Consider the following 19908-nt stretch of genomic DNA (forward strand, 5'->3'; position numbering starts at 1 on the left):
AAGGGGAACTCAAATAGGCCATGGTTTAGGGGCTAGCTAAATTAATTCTAGAGAAAAACTACTCTAAACTATCCTAAAAGCTTAGAACACTGAAAGGACCAGAGTAATCTGTAAGTAACTTACTGCATGCCAGGAAAAGAAAAAAAAAAAAATCAAACTCTCTTCAAAGGAATATAAAAAATCTAGGGCCAATGTATGATAGCAAACAAAAATTAACAGTAAAGAAGCAAGAAAATTTGACCTGTAACCAGGAAAAAAGAGTAGAAACAGACTCAGAAATGAGAGAAACAAAAAAGTTAGTAGGATTGGAGATGTAATTCAGTGGTAGGGCATTTATGAGGCCTTGAGTTCAGTCCTCAGAACCAACCCTGACCAAAAAAAAAAAAAAAAGGCTAATAGATGAGGACATTAAGCCACTCTCAGTCTGTTTCTGCTTCTGTTTGAGATTTAGAAAGCTGAAAGAAGAGCACTTCCACCATAGGCACAAGGATACATCCCACTTTTATGCAAGTCTTTTCCATGGGCTTCTCCTATGCTCACAAGAAAGACTAAATAATACAAAATATTCTGTACTTCTAAGGAGAGACAAGAAACCATTATTAGGTCCTGGTTCCCATACTGATAAGAAGAGGTCAATTATAGCCGGGGAGGAAGTAGAAACTCTTTTCCAAGAGAACCATACATACAAGGATGTGACAGTTTAGCTACAGTAAGGAGAAAGGACAGAAGAACTAAGAAATAGAGACACAGACTCCACCTTAAACTAAAGCTAGGCTAGACAATATCTACCTCTACCATGAAATCTAGCCAAAATCAAAACCAAGAACATTCTACCAGTGGCAGGGGACGAGAATATGGAGAGATAATTTGTCTGTGGTACAGGCAATGCAGCTGAAAGCTTAGGGAGGGGTAGGTTCAGGAACAGAGAAAAATCCTCTAGAACCCCAGCCTCAACTCTAAATACCAGGTGATAGCAGCCTACAAGAGGAACTTGAAGCATGGTGCAATAAAGACAACGACAGCTCCAACGAGACCCAAACCCAGCTCAATTAATTGACTCAATTCCCTAACAGAAAAGATCTGCCCTTTTCCAGATTCAAATACTATTTCATTCTCTACTATTCTACACATGATGTTTAGCAGTCAACTATATATTACAGGACCAAAAAAAAAAAAGCAAGAAAACAGAAATCCTACATGAGATATATATCAGTCTCAAAGATGATATAGGTATTGCAACTATTAGACTTTAGACAGTGATTAATATGTTAAAGAATCTAATGGAAAAGGTGAAAAACATATGAACAGATTAGCAAATACAAAAATTAGAAGCAAATATCAAATGGAAATATAGAAATAAATGTATGAGAAATGAAGAATTCCTCCAATGATCTCATCAGTAGACTAGACACAGCTAAGGAAAGAATCAGCAAACTTAAAGACAGTCAATAAAAATGAACTAAACAGAACTAAACAGAAACAAAAGAACATCCAAAAGCTCTTGGACAGGGCTGGGGCTCAGTGGTAGCGCGCTCGCCTAACATGTGTGAGGCCCTGGGTTCGATCCTCTGCACCACATAAAAATAAAATAAAGATATTGTGTCCACCTATAACAAAAAATAAGTCAATAAAAAATATAAGCTCTTGGACAATATCAAATAGTCTAATATATTTGTAACTGAAATCTGAGAAAGAAAAGAGAATAACAGAGATGAAGAAATATTTGAAGACAGACTGGCTGAAAATCTCCCCAAACTAATAAAATATATCAAACTACAGATTCCCAAAACAGAACAAATACCTGTTTATCCTGTTTTATCAAGAAACATCCACTATACACATTAAAAATCAAACTTATAAAAACCAAAGATAAAGGTGGCAAGAAGGGGTCAAAATATTACATAAAGAAGATCAAAAATTAAAAGGAGCAAGTTTCACACCACAAACTATACAAACCAGAAGACTGAGTGGCATTTTTCAAGTACAAAAAGAAAACAAACAAACAACAACAAAACCTATCAACCCAGAATTCTAAATCCTGTAAAAAAATAAAAAACAACAAAAAAACTTTTTCAAACATAAAGGTGAAATAAAAACTTTTTCAGACCAACAAATGCTAAAAGGATTCATTGCCTCTAATAGACAATGATGCCAGATGGAAATTGGATTACACAAAGTAATGAAGTACATTAGAAATGGTAAATATATGATTAAATATAAAGTACTCTTTTCTCAATTTTAATCTCTTTAAAAGATAAATTATTTGGGTTGGGGTACAGCTCAGTGGTAAAGCATTTGCATCCTATACACAAGGACCTGGATTCAATGTTCATTACCATCTCCCCACCCACTCCCACAGAGTAACTACTTGAAATAAAGAAAACATCATACCATGGGGTTTTAAAGGTATGAAAGTAAATGTATGACAACGATTGCACAAAGGATGGGGTAGAAGAAATACATTCTTTTAAGAGTCTTACATTACATGTGAAGTAAAAATGGTATTTGAAGGTAAACATTTATAAAGATGTATACAGTAAACCTAGAACAAATACCAAGAAAACAACAGCCAAGTGGGGATGATGCATGCCTATAATCCCAGTCACTGGTGGGGGACAGCTGGGGACAGTGGTGCTGAGGCAGGAGGATCCTGGGTTCAAAGCCAGCCTCAGCAAAAGCAAGGCTGCTAAGCAACTCAGAAAGACCCTGTCGCTAAGTAATGTACAAAATAGGGCTGGGGGTGTGGCTCAGTGGTCGAGTGCACCAGTACCCCCCAGCCAAAAAAAGGGGGGGCTGGAGATGTAACTCAGTGGTAGAGTGTGTGCCTAATATGTGCTGGACCCTGGGTTCAATCGCTAGTACTGCCAAAACAAAAAATAAAAATAAAAATCTCCAATATAAATCCTGACATCTTTCTGTCTCAAAGAAATAGAGAATAGATATAGGAAGATAGGGAATTATGTCTGTCACCAGAGTGAGCAAAGAATCCCAAAGAAGAGTCAGAGAAGGGCATCTGTTAATTCTGTGAATGAATACTTCATGTATTTCAGACTAACCTCTCCTTGAATGATGTCTTTAGATTCAAAGAAATACAGCAAAGGCTGAAAGAATTAAACTGACAGAATTAAGTTAAAAGAATGACTACAGCTCACAGGTGACACAGCTTAGATCGACAGATAAAACAAAATTATCAGAGGAATACTACAGGACCCAGAGTCTACCCCATGTACACTCACAGTATCCATAATACAATACAAAATTATACAATATACAAAGAACAAGGAGGATATGACCCATTTAGGTTAAGACTCTTAAGAGGTCAACCCGAAAATTATGTTGAGATGTTCATATGTAGTCAATGGAACAGAAAAAAGTCCAAAAAAAGAAAGACACATAACATGGGTCAAATGATTTTCCATGATAATGCCAATGTATTTCAACGGGGAAAGTATATTCTTTTCAAAACAAGTGGCACATAACATTTAACATCCTGTCTCTTGAGATCAACCCTGAACCAAGAGGGATTTTGCTCAGCAGAGAAAAGATAAGCAGTCCACTCAAGCCTCAGACACCTGAAGCACTTGCTAGTGGAGAAAAATAGAGCCCCTCATAGGCCCTGAGCCCAGTGTGGGGAGTGCCAAGTTACCACGTCACTGTTCATCACAGAAAAACCTCAGCCCACATTGTCTCCATCCTTACCCAGGCTCCTACTGCACAATGCCATAGTGAGACTTTGCCCACCAGGACCTCATGGAGCAGCAAAGCAGCTGCCACCAGCAACTTGATGGATTCAGTCCCGCAAACTGGCCTCCTCACCGTCCCCTGGCCCCAGGAGTACGAGGGCAGCCCATACTGAGTGACTTGGCCCACAAAGGCCCTGGGAATAACAATCAGGCAGCCTTCTATCCTGGGAAGCAGTTAGGCAACGTACCTTGTACAGGTTGGCCCCTAGAGGCTCTACAAAGTCCACCTCACAATCCTTGGATACAACTGATGGTCACCCCATCTGGGCCCACTGATGTGGCCTGGCCCTGTTCCCCCAGAGCAGGACATGTACCCTGCTCTACTACCAAACATGCTACACCTCACCCACCACTAGGCGGTCCCACGCCTGCATGGCCCTTAGAAAGTAATGATACCATAGCTCTGCTGTTACAACAAGTGCACCCCACCTGCACCTGTCAAGAGTGACCCCACCTCCACGCAGCCTGCAGAATTCTAAGCCACTGAGATATCCACACAAACCAACAATATAGATTACAGCTTAAGAAGCTACTCTCCTGGACACTCCACTAAAGCACCACCTATAACCAAAGCCAAGGCTGCCAATCCAACTGACACCCTAGGACACACTGCCAGGAGAAAGTCTTTGACTACAAAAGCCACCCTATTAAACTGGTAAAGGCAAATGATCCGCTAAATGCACAATATCAATGTAGGGACACTAGAAGCATGGAAAAACAAGACAACGTGACACCTCCGAAGGAACAAATAACTCCCTAACAATGTACCTCAAAGAAAAGGAAATCAACAAACCACCTGAAAAAGAATCCAAAATAATGAATTCTTGCCTCTACTAATTTTAAGGAAATTTAATGGGATACAAAAGAATACACAGGCAATTCAATGAAATTAGGAAGAAAATTCATCTTAGAGCTTAAGAACTCAATACATAAAATAAGAAATACAGTTAACAATCTCAATAGAGGGTAGAACAAGCAGAAAGAATTCCTGAGTTTGAAGACAGGTCTTTTGAAATAACCCTATCAGACCAACAAATGCATTTAAAAAGAGGATAAAGAAAGACTGAGAATTATGGGACACCCTTCAGCAAGCAAACATTTACATTATGGTATTCAAGAAAGAGAAAAAAGGGAAGAAGGCACAGAAAACCAATTCAGTAAAGCAACTGCTGAAAACTTTGCAAATCTGGGGAAACATATAAGACATTCAGGTCTGAATCTAATACATTTGGCCAAAAAAAGAATTTCTGAGGCATATCATAGTAACACTGTCCTAAGTACAAGGCGAAGAGGATTCTAAAACAAGAAGAGAGCCATGTAAGAGAACCCCCATTACACCAACAGCAGACTTCTCAGCAGAGACCCTGCAGACCAGGAGAGAATGGGATAATATAGTCAGTTCTGGAAGAAAAAACTGACAATCAAGATACCTACGCAGCAAAGCCATCCTTCAGAAATGAAGAAACCAAACTTTCTAAGAACAGCAAAAACAGGGGGCTGGGGGTGTAGGTTGGTGGTAGAGTGCTCGCCCATCACATGTGAGGCTCTGAGTTTGATTCTCAGCACCACATATAAATAAATAAAACAAAGGTCCATTGACAAATGAAAAAATAAAATAAAAGTGAGGCTTGGCCTCCTTTCTAGAAAGAAAGAAAGAAAGAAAGAAAGAAAGAAAGAAAGAAAGAAAGAAAGAAAGAAAGAAAGAAAGAGCAAAAACAGGGAATTCATCACTACTAGACTGAACCTACAAGAAATGCTTCAGGGAATCCTACACTAGAAGCAAAAGGACAAAAACTAACATCAAGACCAGGCACAGCAGCTCATGCCTATAATCCTAGTGGCTTGGGAGGCTGAGGCAGGAGGATCATGAGTTCAAAGCCAGCCTCAACAAACTTCGCGAGTCCCTAAGCAACTCAGTGAGACCTTGTCTCTAAATAAAATATAAAAAGGGCTGGGGATGTGGCTCAGTGGTTAAGCGTCCCTGGATTCATTCCTAAGAACCACAAAAAGAAGAAGAAGAAAAAAAAAACTACCATCATGGGCTGTGGCTGTGGCTCAGTGGTAGAACCACAGCCACAGCATGTGTGAGGCACTGGGTTCAATCCTCAGCACCACATAAAAATAAATAGATAAAATAAAGGTATTAAGAAAAAAAAAAAAGAGAGAGAACTAAAACTACCACCATAAAAATGTGTGAAAGCACAAAACTCAGTAGAACAGTTTCACAGAAAAGAACCAAACCTTATCAATATAGAAAACTACCAAATCACAAAATAAACAAAAAACAAATATATAAAACAATTAGGAAAAAAATCAATAAAATGGCAAGAAATTCTCCTTACTTTGAAAGTGAATAGATTGTTTCCTAATTAAAAGATATAGACTGAGTGGATTTTAAAAAACAAAATCCAAAAGTACACTGCCTATAAGAAATTCACTTGACCAGTAAAACCAAATATAGACTGAAAGTGAACAAACGGGAAGAGATATACCAGGCAAATAGAAACTAGAAGTATGCAGGAGTGGTAGCTGTGCTTAACACAAAAGAGTCCTTAAGTCCAAAAATATAAAATGCTACAAAGATGGTCATTATATAATGATAAAGGGACCAAGAGGAAATAACTACTGTAAATATATATGTATCCTACACTGCAGCACCTCATTATATAAAGCAAACATTATTAGATCTAAAAGGAGAAATACACTCTTAACACAGTAGTTGGAGACTTCAACATCCCACCTTCAATATCCTGATTATCCAGATTAAAAAAAATCCATAGAAAATATCAAGCTATGCTATATACCAAATGACCTAAAAGACATTCATCGAACATTTCATTCAAGAGCTGTAGAATTGGGGCTGGGGATTTGGCTCAAGCGGTAGCGCGCTCGCCTCGCATGCGTGCGGCCCAGGTTCGATCCTCAGCACCACATACCAACAAAGATGTTGTGTCCACAGAGAACTAAAAAATAAATATTAAAAATTCTCTCTCTATCTCTCTCTCCTCTCTCACTCTCTCTTTAAAAAAAAAAAAAAAAAAAGAGCCGTAGAATATACCTACATTCTTCTCATAAGCACATGGAATTCTCCAGGACAGACTACATGTAAGGCCACAAAACAAGTTTAAACAAATTAAAAAGAACTGCATTTATAGCATTTATCTTCTCTGACCACAATGAGATAGACCGGAAATCCACAAGAACTACTTTAGAAATTATACAAATATATAAAAATTACACAAAACTCTCTCGAGTAACCAATGAGTCAATGAAGAAGACAAAAGGGGAAATTTAAACATTTCTTGAAACAAAATAAAAATGAAAATACAGTATGCCAAAATCTGGGAGATACAGCAAAATAGTACCAGGAGAAAAGTTAACAGCAACAAGTACCTATGTAAAAAAAATGTGCAACAAAATAAAGAGGTAGCATTTGAGAAGATAATAAAATTGACAAACTTTTAGTTAGCCTATCCAGGAAAAGAGAGAGAAGACAAAGGCAAATATAATCAGAGATGAAAAAGGACACATTATAGCTGATAACACAGAAATACAAGGATGATTGGAGACTATTATGAATAACTATATACCAATCAATTAGAAAAGTCAAGAAGAAATGGATAAATTTCTGAACACATAAAACCTACCAAATTTGATCCATGAGGACATAGAAAAAATAGACCAATAACAAGTAATAAGATTGACTCAGTAATAAAAAGTCCCCTGACAAAGAAAAGCCCAGGACCAAATGGATGGTTTACTGCCGAATTTCAACAAGCAATACCAATTATTCTCAAACCCAAAGTATTAAAAGGAAGGGACCCCTTCCAAACTCACTGTATAAGTCCAACATTACCCTGATACAAAACTAGACAAAGGTATAACAAGAAAACTACAGAAAGATGTAGTGTTCCTTTCCTGAGAAAGAAGCAAAAAAACCTCAATGAAATACAAGCTAGTCTATGTTAACAGCATATACAAAAGATCAAATCATCATCAATATCAAGTGGAATTTATCCCAGGGATTCAAGGATAGTTCAACACACACAAATCAATAATGTCAATATAATGAAGAATAAAAAATGTATGATTATCTCAACAAATGCATAAAAAGTATTCACTAAAATTCAACATCCCTTCATGATATTAAAAAAGAGAAAATTCAAAATTTAGGAATAAAAGTAATTCACCTCAATACAATAAGGACAAACCCACAGCCTATATCACACTGAATGAGGAAAAGCTGAAATTGTTTCCTCTAAGATATCTAGTTACCCCTATATGATCATTACATATTATATACACATATTAAAATGGCACAGTGAGTCTGGCATGGTGACACATGCCTATGATCCCAGTTACTCAGGGATCTGAGACAAGAGGATTGCAAGTTCCAGACCAGCCTGCCCAACTTAGCAAAGTCTCAAAATAAAAGAATTAAAAAGAGTTGAGGCAGGAGAACCCCAAGTTCAAGACCAGCTTCATCAACTTAGGGAGACCCTGTCTCAAAATAAAAAGGGTTCGGGATGTAGTTCAGTGGTAAAGTACCCTGGGTTCAATCCCTAGTACAAATTTTTTTTAATTTGTTTAAACTTATACATAAATGATTAAAAGAAGCCAGGTATAGAGACACACACCTGCCATCCTAGCAACTTAAGAGGCTGACTTAAGACCAGCCTCAGAAATTTATTGAAGCTCTCAACAACTTGGCAAGACCCTGTTTAAAATAAAAAATAAAAAGGGCTGGGGACAAGGGGTTGGGGATATAGCTCAGTTGGTAGAGTGCTTGCCTAGCATGCACAAGGCCCTGGGTTCAATCCCCAACACCACACACACACACACAAAAAGGGATGGAGACATAGGCCACCCCTCGGTTCAATCCCCAGTAGCAAACAGAACAAAAACCACTCATTAAGAGTAGTATTCATAATAGCCTCAAAGTGGAAACAACTCAAATGCCCACCATTTGAAGAATGGAGAGATTAAAAGTTGTACATTTGGCAATAAAAATGAAATACTGATACATGCTATAACATGGATAAACTTTGAAAATATTATGCAAAAATCAAAGAAATCAGTCACACACAAAAAATCACATGGGTCCATTTATATAAAATGTCTAGTATAGGCCAGCTTACAGGACACAAAGTAGATTAGTGGTCATCTAGGACTGGAGGGGACAGAAGGTTTAAGGATAATGGCTACAGCACATAGTTTCTTTTTGAGGTGATGACAGTATTCTAAAATTGATTGTAATAATGTGTATATAATTCTATGAACACACCAAAAACTACTAAATTGTACAATTTATAAAAATGAATATGTAGTAGAAAAATCACACCTCTATAGTTATTTCAAAAAGAGAAATAACTACTCAACTTTTATAAGAACACATAAAAGACGGGTGTCCTTGTCAGACACAGTGGCACACACCTGTAATTCCAGCAATTTGGGAAGCTGAAGCAGAAGGATTGCAAGTTCAAAGCCAGCTTTGGCAACTTAGCCAGATCCCATCTTAAAACAAAAAATAAAAAGAGCCGGGGATGTAGCTCTGTGTTATGTGCCCCTGGGTTCAATCCCTAATACCAAAAAGAAAAAAGAAAAAAAAGTCAGACATAGAGGCACATGCCTATAATCCCACCACTAGGGAGGCTGAGGCAGAAGGATTGCAAGTTTGCGATCAGCTTTCTTGGCAACTTAGTGAGACCCTGTCTCAAAATAAAAAATAAGGCGGGGCGGGAGACTATGGTTGTGGTTCAGTGGTAGGTAGAGCACTTGCATAGCACAACATGAGGCATAGGGTTTGATCTTCAGCACCACATAAAAATAAATAAATAAAAGCATTGTGTCCATCTACAACTAAAAAAAAAAAAGGCTGGGGATGTTGTCAGTGGATTTAATCCCCAGTACTGAAAAAGAAAGAAAGGCCAAGTCAAGCCATGGACCAGAAAAAAACATTTATTAAAACATCTATTTGATAAAGGATTTATATCCAGAATATACAAAGAATCCTCACAATGAAATAATAAATTCAATTTTTTAAATGTTCAGAAGGCTTAAATACTTCACCAATGAAGACAGATGAATGGCCACTAAGCACAGAAAAATACGCTCATCATCATGAGTCATTAGGTAACTGTAAACTAAAACCAAAATGAGTTACGATTATACCCATGAGAATGGCTAGAAATAAAAAGACTAGGGGCTGGGGATGCAGCTCAAAGCATGTGCTCAGGTACACAACAACAAAAAAGACTGACAAGGGGCTGTGCTCAGTGGCAGAGCGCTTGCCTAGCACATGTGAGGCACTGGGTTCGATCCTCAGACCAGAAATACATAAATAAATAGATAATTGGTTTGTGTGTTTGTTTTTTTTTTTTTAAGACAGAAAATACCAAGAGTTCAAGAAATTTTGGATCAACTGAACTCTCTACAGCAAATGAGAATGAAAACAGTAGTATATCCACATTGTAGAATAGTGTGGCAGCTTCTTAGTTTCCTGTAAGTTAAAACTAAACTCTTAACCATAAGAACCTACAATTCTGGGCTGGGGCTGGGGCTCAGTGGTAGAGCACTTGCCTAGCATGTGTGAGGGACTGGGTTCGACCTCAGTGCAACAAAAAAAAATAAATAAATAAAAATAAAGGTATTGTGTCCACCTACAACTAAAAAATATATTTTTAAAAAAAGAGAACCTGCAATTTCCCTTCTAGGTATACACTCAAGAGAAAGAAAAACATATCTTCAAGAAGATCCATACATTAATGTTATTTCATGGCAGCTCAGTCGTAATAACTGAAAGCAATTCAATTGTGCATCAATAATGAGTGAATAAACAAATTATAGTAAATTATTTAATGGACTATTACTCAGCAGTTAAAAAGGAAAAGGGCTGGGCTGGGGACATAGCTCAGTTGGTAGAGTGCCTCTCATGCATAAGGCCCTGGGTTCAATCCCCAGTACCACCAAAAAAAAAAAAAAAAAAAAATGGAACAGGGCTGGGGATAGATAGCTCAAGGGCAGAGTGTTTGTCCAGCAAGCATGAGACCTTGGGTTCAATCCCCCAAAGGGAAAATAAAAAAGGATGCAGCCCCCAAATGAACTATCTAACACACATTAACATGTAACAGTGTGTCAATCTTGTGTCAATCTCAAGAGGACTATACTAACTGAAAAAGCCAGACACAGAAAAATACATTTTGTATAATTCCACTTATTTGATATTTAAAAAAATAAAATAAAACACACTGATAGAAAGCAAATCAGTGGTTGACAAGGGCAGTACTAGAGAGAGAAGACTGGAAGGGGGCACAGGGAAATTTGTGGGGGGTGCTGAAAATGTTCTATCTTTCTTGTGGCAGTGCTGAAGGTTATAAGACTATGTACATTTGTAAAAACTCAAAAAATTGGACATTTAACTGGTTGAATGTTAAAATAGGTAGAATGTGCTCAATAAGGTTGATTTTGAAAAAAAAGAATAATTAGCAATTTCAATCCTTTTCCCAAGTCCATAGAAGTTCTCAAGGTCTTAGGGTTCCCACAAGGTCTCAGCAACCAATCTACTCTACTTTGAAAACCTGACCCTGACTTCAATTTCTTATCTGCCTTATGATTCAAAGTCTGCACTTCTGAAGCACAAACCTCTAAACTTTGTAGACATTTCTAAAACAGGTATGCAGATATATAATCAGATATATATGCAGATATATAATCTATGTGCTATAATTTCAGCTGATTTAGAGAAGCAAAAGTATTTGATTCCTCGGCAACTTTTCCAGCTTCCTTGCTTTCCCATTTTCCCACATTAAAAAAAAAAAATACTCTAAATGTTTAGTGGCTCATTCCTATGGAGAGGACAGATTCTAGTTCCAGAGAACTCAACTTTAAGTAGCAGTTCAGGCTTAAACGCTTGCAGTCTGTTTGTCAATATCTAACCCATGACATTGTCTACAAAGAATAAAAGATTCATTAATGAACGCTTTTCATTGTATCAACATTCCCAATATAGTCAAAGGCAAATAAAGCCTACTGCAACCAACAGAAAAATATGTAGAGTGGGGTGTTAGTGGCAACTAGGTGCTGAAAAACAAACAGCAGCACTCAGGAAAGGGGCTAACACATATTACCTTGAATTCAAGATGGATTTCCTACATATTGCCAACAGCAGCAATTTGGAAATGTGTAAAATAGCTCATGGAAATTTCATTCAGAGTGCTAGAACCTTGGGAAAGACCAGAGTTATTCATGCACAAAAACACCGCCAAAGAAATGAAAAAAAAAAACAAAAAACTAAATATGAAGAAAGTGTAGGGAGGCCTAGAATCCCAAATGCACAAACCTCTGTATTACCCCGATATTTTGAAAGACAGCACCTTTTTAAAATTAATCTTGCTCTATGCTCCAAAGTGTCAACAATAACCAAGCAACTACTCTTAGCAAAGAAACATGACAGTCAATAAAAGAACAAACAGGTAAAACAAGCTCACACTTGTTTACTACGGAGTAGAAAGCAAATGTGAAACAGGAAATAAAATGGAATCGTGCTTAAGCAGAAATAGGACTCTTCTTCATTACTGTAGTTCACTCCTGGAGATAAACAGGGTTAGTTTCTTATTTACGTGTGAACCCACCTTCCTGATAGACAAACTGACCTAAGCTGCAGTCTTTTATTCTACTACTCTAATGTATTCACAATGGTAAGACTGCAGGAAAAGAAAGCTAGATGTTTGAGAATCATGTTGGGCTGACACTCACCACAAATTTCTCACCATTCTGCTCCACATGTTTGTATGTGGGGACCGATATGGGCACTGCTTGCTTTTCTGTGTAATCATAAAATGATTGTCCCAACGAGTCGTCACTGGGATCTAGGTTATCCGCCTCATGAGGAGGTACAGATAACACTGTCAAGATCAATTCCTTCTCGCCTGCTCGGATCAGGTCCACCACCTGCTTGTGTGTCGCCCCCTCAACATTCACGCCGTTCCTAAGGGGAAAAAGGGAAAAAGACAATCCCATAAACCAGAAGGGTCCAAACACTTTGTATCTCCACCCTCCTGCCCCCACTCCAGTGTCACACAGCGTGAACCATAAAATCAAAAGATTCATTTGGTTCTTTACAGATTCTACAGTGAAGAGCCGTTTGTGAACTTACAGCAGAGGAAAAAATGGAAACCTGGGAGAGGACCTATCCTTCCTCTGTTCTAGAACCCCACCCCCACCAGCTTCAAGAAAGAGCACGGTAAAGGGGGAAGCCCAGGAGAAAGCACTCCAACTTCCTCATCATAACTAAGCACATATACAACACAAATGGCTTTGGACAATCTTGCCATTTGAACTATCCTCTTCATCCTTTTAAAATTCGGGGGAATTTTATTAAAAGAAACTTCATAAAATGCATTCCCTTGATTTGTAAATAGGGATTCAAAAAATATGACTCAAAACAGTTCCTTTTCAATTTATATCCAATTTTTCTCCATATCTTCAAATCAGTCAATTTTCCTTTATACCACGTTTTATTACCTTGGGAGTTAAACAGTACTAAACTTCATACACGCTACTTTCTTCTAATTGGCTTTTAAAAAGGCAAGGACATTTTTTTCCTAAACTTACATTGTCTGACCCAACTTCCTTTGTTCTCCCAATCACTTTAATTAATCCCTCAGGACTTACTTTTAAAAATTTTTTTTTTTAATTGTAGATGGACACACATATCTTTATTTTATTTTTTATTTATTTAATGTGGCACTGAGGATTGAATCCAGTGCCTCATGCATGTGAGGCAGGCACTCAACCACTGAGCTACAACCCCAGGCCAGGACTTGTTTTTTTTTCAACTCTGTGCTATGGCACTTAAAGCCCTGTGTAATCTGTCCAAGGAAACAAAACAACAACAAACACCTAAACAGTAAATCAACCTTTTCATTCTCCTTCCTGTTTCACTGTGTACAAAAGGCTGAAATGGGAAAAGTACAAATTTGTAAAAAAAAAAAAAAAAAAGAAAGAAAAAAAAATTTGTCAAGAAAGATGCTGAGTCTCATAAAACTTGCTCACTCCCCAGAATGCTGACCCAGCCTGTCCATCTCAGCAAAAACACTGGGCGGCTCGCCTGGAGGTTCCCTACCATGGCTATCCCAAGAGAGACAGGAAATACACACCTGGCCTCTAATCAATTTAATATTTAAAACTTATTTACCCTTTTGGAGTTAAATTCTTTTTCAGTTCCATTCCAAACCATTAGGGTTTTTCCTTCCTGAAGATGACACTAAGTTTAGTAACAAGCCTTCCACACGATTTTCAGTCACTGGAATTGCTTTTGTCAGACAGAGAGAGTCTGGTATCCGAAACATCCACTTACATAAACACAACAGGCAAGAGATCACTCACTTGCATTCTTCCTTATTTTAGGTTTAACTATCTAGCCAGTAAATTCAGCACTCTTGACATTTCACAACCTAAACTTATACAAAAACAAACAAACAAACATTAGGTTTTATTTTTAAATAAATACCGAAGAACAACTAAGAGAGTCCCTTTTACTGATGGAAACTTGGACTTTTATTCAGACCAGGTCAGACTAATGATCAAAAACACACACTCAACTCTTATCATACAGCAGAATGGTAAAATGGGAAAAAAAAATATGGGCTTTGAACCTAGATGTAAGTGAACAAAATTCTGGCCCTGGCTATTAACATCAAAATTAGTCTTGATAAGAGTTATTTAATGTTTCTTAGCCTTGCTTTTCATATCTGTGAAAAGGGGACAAGAAGTCCCTAACAGAGACCTTATGAGGATTAATGTAATTAATTAACATGTCTTGAATAATGCCTGTGCACTCACATCACAATACCTAAAAAGGAAAGGAGTACCAGGAAGCTAGAACGTAGCTCAGGGCAGAGTGCTTGCCTAGCATGCAGAAGACCCTGGGTCAGATCCCAGGACCACCAACACCACCTCAGAAAACTATGTATGAAGCCATTTTAGTTAAAGAAGAAATGGAAACTGAAAGTTAGGGGTTGGCAAAGGATTCCATCTAATTCTTTGGCCTTGGTAGTTCTGAGAAAATATTTTATTGTAGAATAAATAATCAGAAATAATCAGAGAATCTATCCATCCTTAGGAATCTTTGCTTACTCACAAATATCCATGTTAATAGTTTGTTTAACAAAACAAGTGAAACTAGCATCTTAGAGACTGAACAAATTATCTTACATATTAAAACAAAATTTTTGGTTAAACAATTAATTTTATTTAATGAGATGAACATTTGAAAAAAATGTTTAAGAACTAATGCTCAAATCTTACTTTTCAAACCCTAATATTTTTTCCTTTAAGGGATTTTAATCTGGGGATACTCTGGTAATAGTTTTGAGAGATCATCAATCTACAGAATTTGCATATACAACTGAATTCACAGACATGTTATGCATTTTCTTACTGGGAAAAGAATACATTAACTCTCATCATCTTTGAAAAGGAGTACATGGGGCTAGATTTGTAGCTCAGTGGTAAAACACCTGCCTAGCGAGTGTGAAGCCCTGGGTTCGAGTCTTAGTACCACAGAGTAATAAACAAAATAAAGGTCCATGGACAACTAAAAAGATATATTTAGAAAAATATGTTATCTCCAAAAAAACGAAGAACTACTGCTTTCAAAACACACCTCTATCCACTCATTTTTCAAATCAAAATGCACTGCTTCTTGGCTCTCTCACAAAAATAACCCCTAAAAGTCTTCAGAGAAACTTAAGTGAGGCTTAACTTAAGAGAAGCCAGGGAGTAAGGGAGCTTGCTTATTAGGTTTTCCTTATTAGTAAGACTAAGCTTCAAATGGCTAACATCCCAAAAGCCTCATTTAAAAAAAAAAAAAAAGATAGGAAATAACTTGCAGTGCCATATCCTAAATATACCGATAATATTTACCTGGTTCAACTACAGAAAGAATGCTTCGCATTCCACAGCTTAATACAAAGAGGGATCTTCATTCTTCAGAGAATGAAGTGAGGTCAGTAAAAACCCTAGGACATCTGATTTGAAAAAAGAGTCCTCCTTCCTCAAGAATTAAGAGGTCTTCACAGTCATAAAAATATTTACATAGAAAACACTCCATCCTGGGCTGGAGCTATAGCTCAGTGGCAGAGTGCTTGCCTAGCATATGTGAGGCACTGGGTTCAATTCAGAGCACATATACAAATAAAATAAAGGCATTCTATCCAAAAAAAAAAAAAAAAAGCACACTCCATCCCATAAGAATACTATTAAACCAGGCTCAAATTTGTATAATTCTAAAGATATGAGTAAATGCAAAATACAAATTCTGCAATAAAGGAGAACTTTTTTTTTTTTTTTGAAGAGAGAGTGAGAGAGAGAGAGGGGGACAGAGAGAGAGAATTTTAACATTTATTTATTTTTTCTTAGTTCTCGGCAGACACAACATCTTTGTTGGTATGTGGTGCTGCTGAGGATCGAACCCGGGCCGCACGCATGCTAGGTGAGCCCGCTACCGCTTGAGCCACATCCCCAGCCCCAATAAAGGAGAACTTTCAGTAAAACAAACTCCTAGTTCAAAGCACAGGTTTTAGAGTCAGACACACTTGGGTTTTAAAATCAATTGTACCATTTACAGGTGGGACCTTAAGTAAATTACTCAATCTCACTAAACCTCAATTTCCTAATCCCCACAAAATGTGGCTAGTAATTTCTGTAGCTAATGGAGATGTTGGAAGAACTACTCACTTAGAGTCTCACTAACTTGCTGAGGCTGGCTTTGAATTTGCTATCCTCCTGCCTCAGCCTCCTGAGTTGCTGGGATTATAGGCATGCACCACCAAACCCAGCTTCCTCTGTTTTTGAAACATAATCTAGTTGGAATTCATTTGAAAATAAATAGTTGAGATCTAAACCAATGATAATCAGGATCAAGAGATAGTTGCCACTTTTACATGACTATTTCATCAGAGAACCACTAAGTCCTACATGCCAGACAAAAGTACCAACTGCCCAGTAAGATCTACCAATTTATGTTTCTTCCAAAGAAAGGCAGTAGCCTACACTATACAAAAAGTTCAACATGGGCTGAGGTTGTGGCTCTGCGGTGGAGCGTTCACTTAGCACGTGTGAGGCCCTGGGTTCGAATCTTAGCACCACATAAAAATAAATAAAATAAAGGCATTGTGTTCGACTACAACTAAAAATAAATATTAAAAAAAGTTGAACAAATATGTGATTATGCAAAAGCAGCTAAACGTTAATTACAGAATTGAAGTGGTAAGTATACAAGCACTCACGTACAATTCTGGGGGAGGTGGCTGCCCAAAATTCCAACAATCCACAAATAAGACCAGAATTTTGTTCCGTTAGGCATCCAAATGAGACCTAAAGTACTCTTATTTTCAGGAAGATATATACTTGATAGTTATAACAAAATTCTCATTTTTATATAAGACCAACATTTGATTACAAAGGAGAGGTTTTTAGCTAGATAATGGGAGTGACTTCAAATAAGACTTCTATTCAACCAAAGTTAGCCAGTTCAGGAAATTGGAAAGCAAATATAAATACTCCCAGAAGTAGAAGAATAAACCCTAAATAGGAATTTTATACAGCTTTTGAAGGAAGCTTAATATAATGAAATCTAGGTAGGAATGGAAATAGGACAAAGGCAATAATCTACACTGTTTGGGAGCAAGGAGCCATTCTACATAGTAAGCAGAATACTTTTTTGATTCCTTGTGACATGCAAAAAGTAATTAAATGGTAATTAGTCCCTCAGAAGCAGCCCATTAAAATAGACAATAAATCCCTATAACTATTAAGCAATAAGACATATTTTTCAAATCTGCAGATAAAACACAATGGCTACACGCCCTTAAGAATGACTAAAGTTGGGGCTGGGGATGTGGCTCAAGCGGTAGCGCACTCGCCTGGCATGCGTGCAGCCCGGGTTCGATCCTCAGCACCACATACCAACAAAGATGTCGTGTCCACTGAGAACTAAAAAGTAAATATTAAAATTCTCTCTCTCTCTTAAAAAAAAAAAAAAAAAAAGAATGACTAAAGTTAAAAGGGTAACAATACCAAGTTTTGCCAGGGATGTGGAGTAAATGGAATTCTTGTATAATGCTGATGAGAACACAATACAACAATCTAGCCATTTCTTTTTTATTATTACTAACATTTTTGATTTTTTTCTAATGACTAGATTAAGTAATTTCTTACAGTACATTACTAGATGACCCAGCAATTCTAGATGTTTGCCCCTGAAAAACTGAAAATGTGTCCACACAGACAAATGTAGTTTACTTGTTCACTGCAGTTTTACTCATAATATTCCAAAACTGAATTTCTATCAAAAAATAAAAAATAGACTGTGGCATATTCATGCAACAGAGTATGTTACACCACTAAAAAAGAAACTACTCATCTCCACAACATGAACAAACACAAAAAACACAGGGAAAAAAAAAGAGAAACAAAAGGGTATGACTGATTTGATTCTACTTATAAAAAGTTCCAACATAAACAAAACTATTCTGTTGTGGTAGAAGGCAGATCAGTGGTTATCTGGAGAGGAAGGGATGATATCGCATGCAAAGGGACACGAGGAAGCTTTCTAAAGTGAGCAAAGGTGTTCTGGTCTTATGTGGTGGTGGTTAAACGGGTGAACACTTCTATCAAACTCAGACTCTGTAGAACTAGAGACACAGCTCAGTGGTAGAGCACTCGCCATGGACAAGGTCCAGGTTCAATCCTCAGCGCCATCAGAAAGTCAAAAACAAAACCACTCAACACTTACTCTATATGCATTTAACTGTATGTAAATTAACTCTTAATAAATTGATTTAAAAACAGAAGTTAGGCCAAGCACAATGGTGCATGCTTATAATCCCAGCTACTAGAAGGCTACACAGGAGGATCACAAGTTTAAGGCCAGCCTAGGCAACTTAGTAAGACCCTATCTCAAAAAAAAATTGCTTGCAAGATTTTTTTTATAAAAAAAAAAAAATTAAAGGGGGTGGGCTGGGAATGTAGCTAAGTGGTAGAGGAGCATCCCTGGGTTCAATCCCCAATACTAGTAAATAAATGCAGAAGTTATATAAGTATCTCATCTCTAAATGTGAAAAATAGTAGTCATCTTCTGGGTGAAATAAAACCTCTATTCTACTTTTACTCTGGAATTTTTTCCAGTTATTAACAATATTGTCATGAAGATCCTAGTAGATGAATCTATAAATATCTGCATCACAAAACTGTTTAATGAATAAAATGTATGCTGCTTCCTTTACCTTCCATACCTTTGTGGAAAAATAAGCTAAACTTTGGATCAATTTCCAAGTCTTAGAAGATTATTTCATGACAAGTAATAAAGATAACATTGAGCCAGAGGTAGTTTTCATCCTACAGACAGGTGATAGTATATTGGCACCATGAACCACACCTCTCAAACATTCTTCCCTCACACAACAGTGGTCTCCCAGCAAATTATGAGATACTCAAAGAGCATGATGCGGCAAAGCTCCACGGTTCTACTCCCAGGATGATCTCTGCAGTAAACATCCCCAGCAAGACCTACCTCCCTGCCCACCCACATGGTCCAGTCCCAGTTCAACAAGCTCTTCATGAACAGGTGTTGCCTGGGCTTCATAGCAATCACCAATTCCAATGAAATCTAGGGACAGGAAGATGGAATCCAGATGTACCAAGAGCCTGAACCTCTGCACTTGTTGTTCAGCATCATTCTAATCATTGATTTTTACCACCAGCTCAGGATAATCTTGCAAGCAATTTCACAGATGATAAAGAATTTTGAGGGCTAGTGCTAATAACCATGTTCTCCACCTTTCACTGCTGGCCCTACCCCTTGACTCTATAATGCCTTTGTGTAATAGTTTATACTCACATCTGTTCACAACAGGATTCAATGCAATGCTCACATTCATGTGGGGAGGAAAAATAGGACACATATTTCAACCTTAGTAAAGAATCTCACTAACAGAATATTATAAAGTAAACCAGACAGCAGTAGCATCTCTCAAATCTGTCAAAATCATAATTTGAGAAGAGTAAAATTCACCAAATATTGCATTAATATCATATTTCATTATAAATGTAATTGAGACTTCATTTCTTGGGAGATCTAGATTTCACTTGTTAGAATGTTAAG

General features: G+C 37.3%; 1 protein-coding gene across 3 annotated transcripts in view; it reads right to left on the reverse strand.

Moving 5' to 3' along the window:
• The window catches only part of Snx27 (sorting nexin 27), a 77855-nt gene that overhangs the window by 37417 nt on the left and 20530 nt on the right, over nt 1-19908 (reverse strand). For 2 of the 3 annotated variants that reach the window (XM_005331223.5, XM_005331224.5), the window contains exon 2: nt 12498-12729. The exons of the other annotated variant lie outside the window; for it this stretch is intronic. In XM_005331223.5, coding sequence (XP_005331280.1) covers nt 12498-12729 — 232 coding nt within the window. The remainder of the gene's footprint in view (nt 1-12497; nt 12730-19908) is intronic. 3 annotated transcript variants of the gene reach the window in all.

The sequence above is a fragment of the Ictidomys tridecemlineatus genome, chromosome 11 (genome assembly GCF_052094955.1).
Source record: "Ictidomys tridecemlineatus isolate mIctTri1 chromosome 11, mIctTri1.hap1, whole genome shotgun sequence".
NCBI classification, from domain to species: domain Eukaryota; kingdom Metazoa; phylum Chordata; class Mammalia; order Rodentia; family Sciuridae; genus Ictidomys; species Ictidomys tridecemlineatus.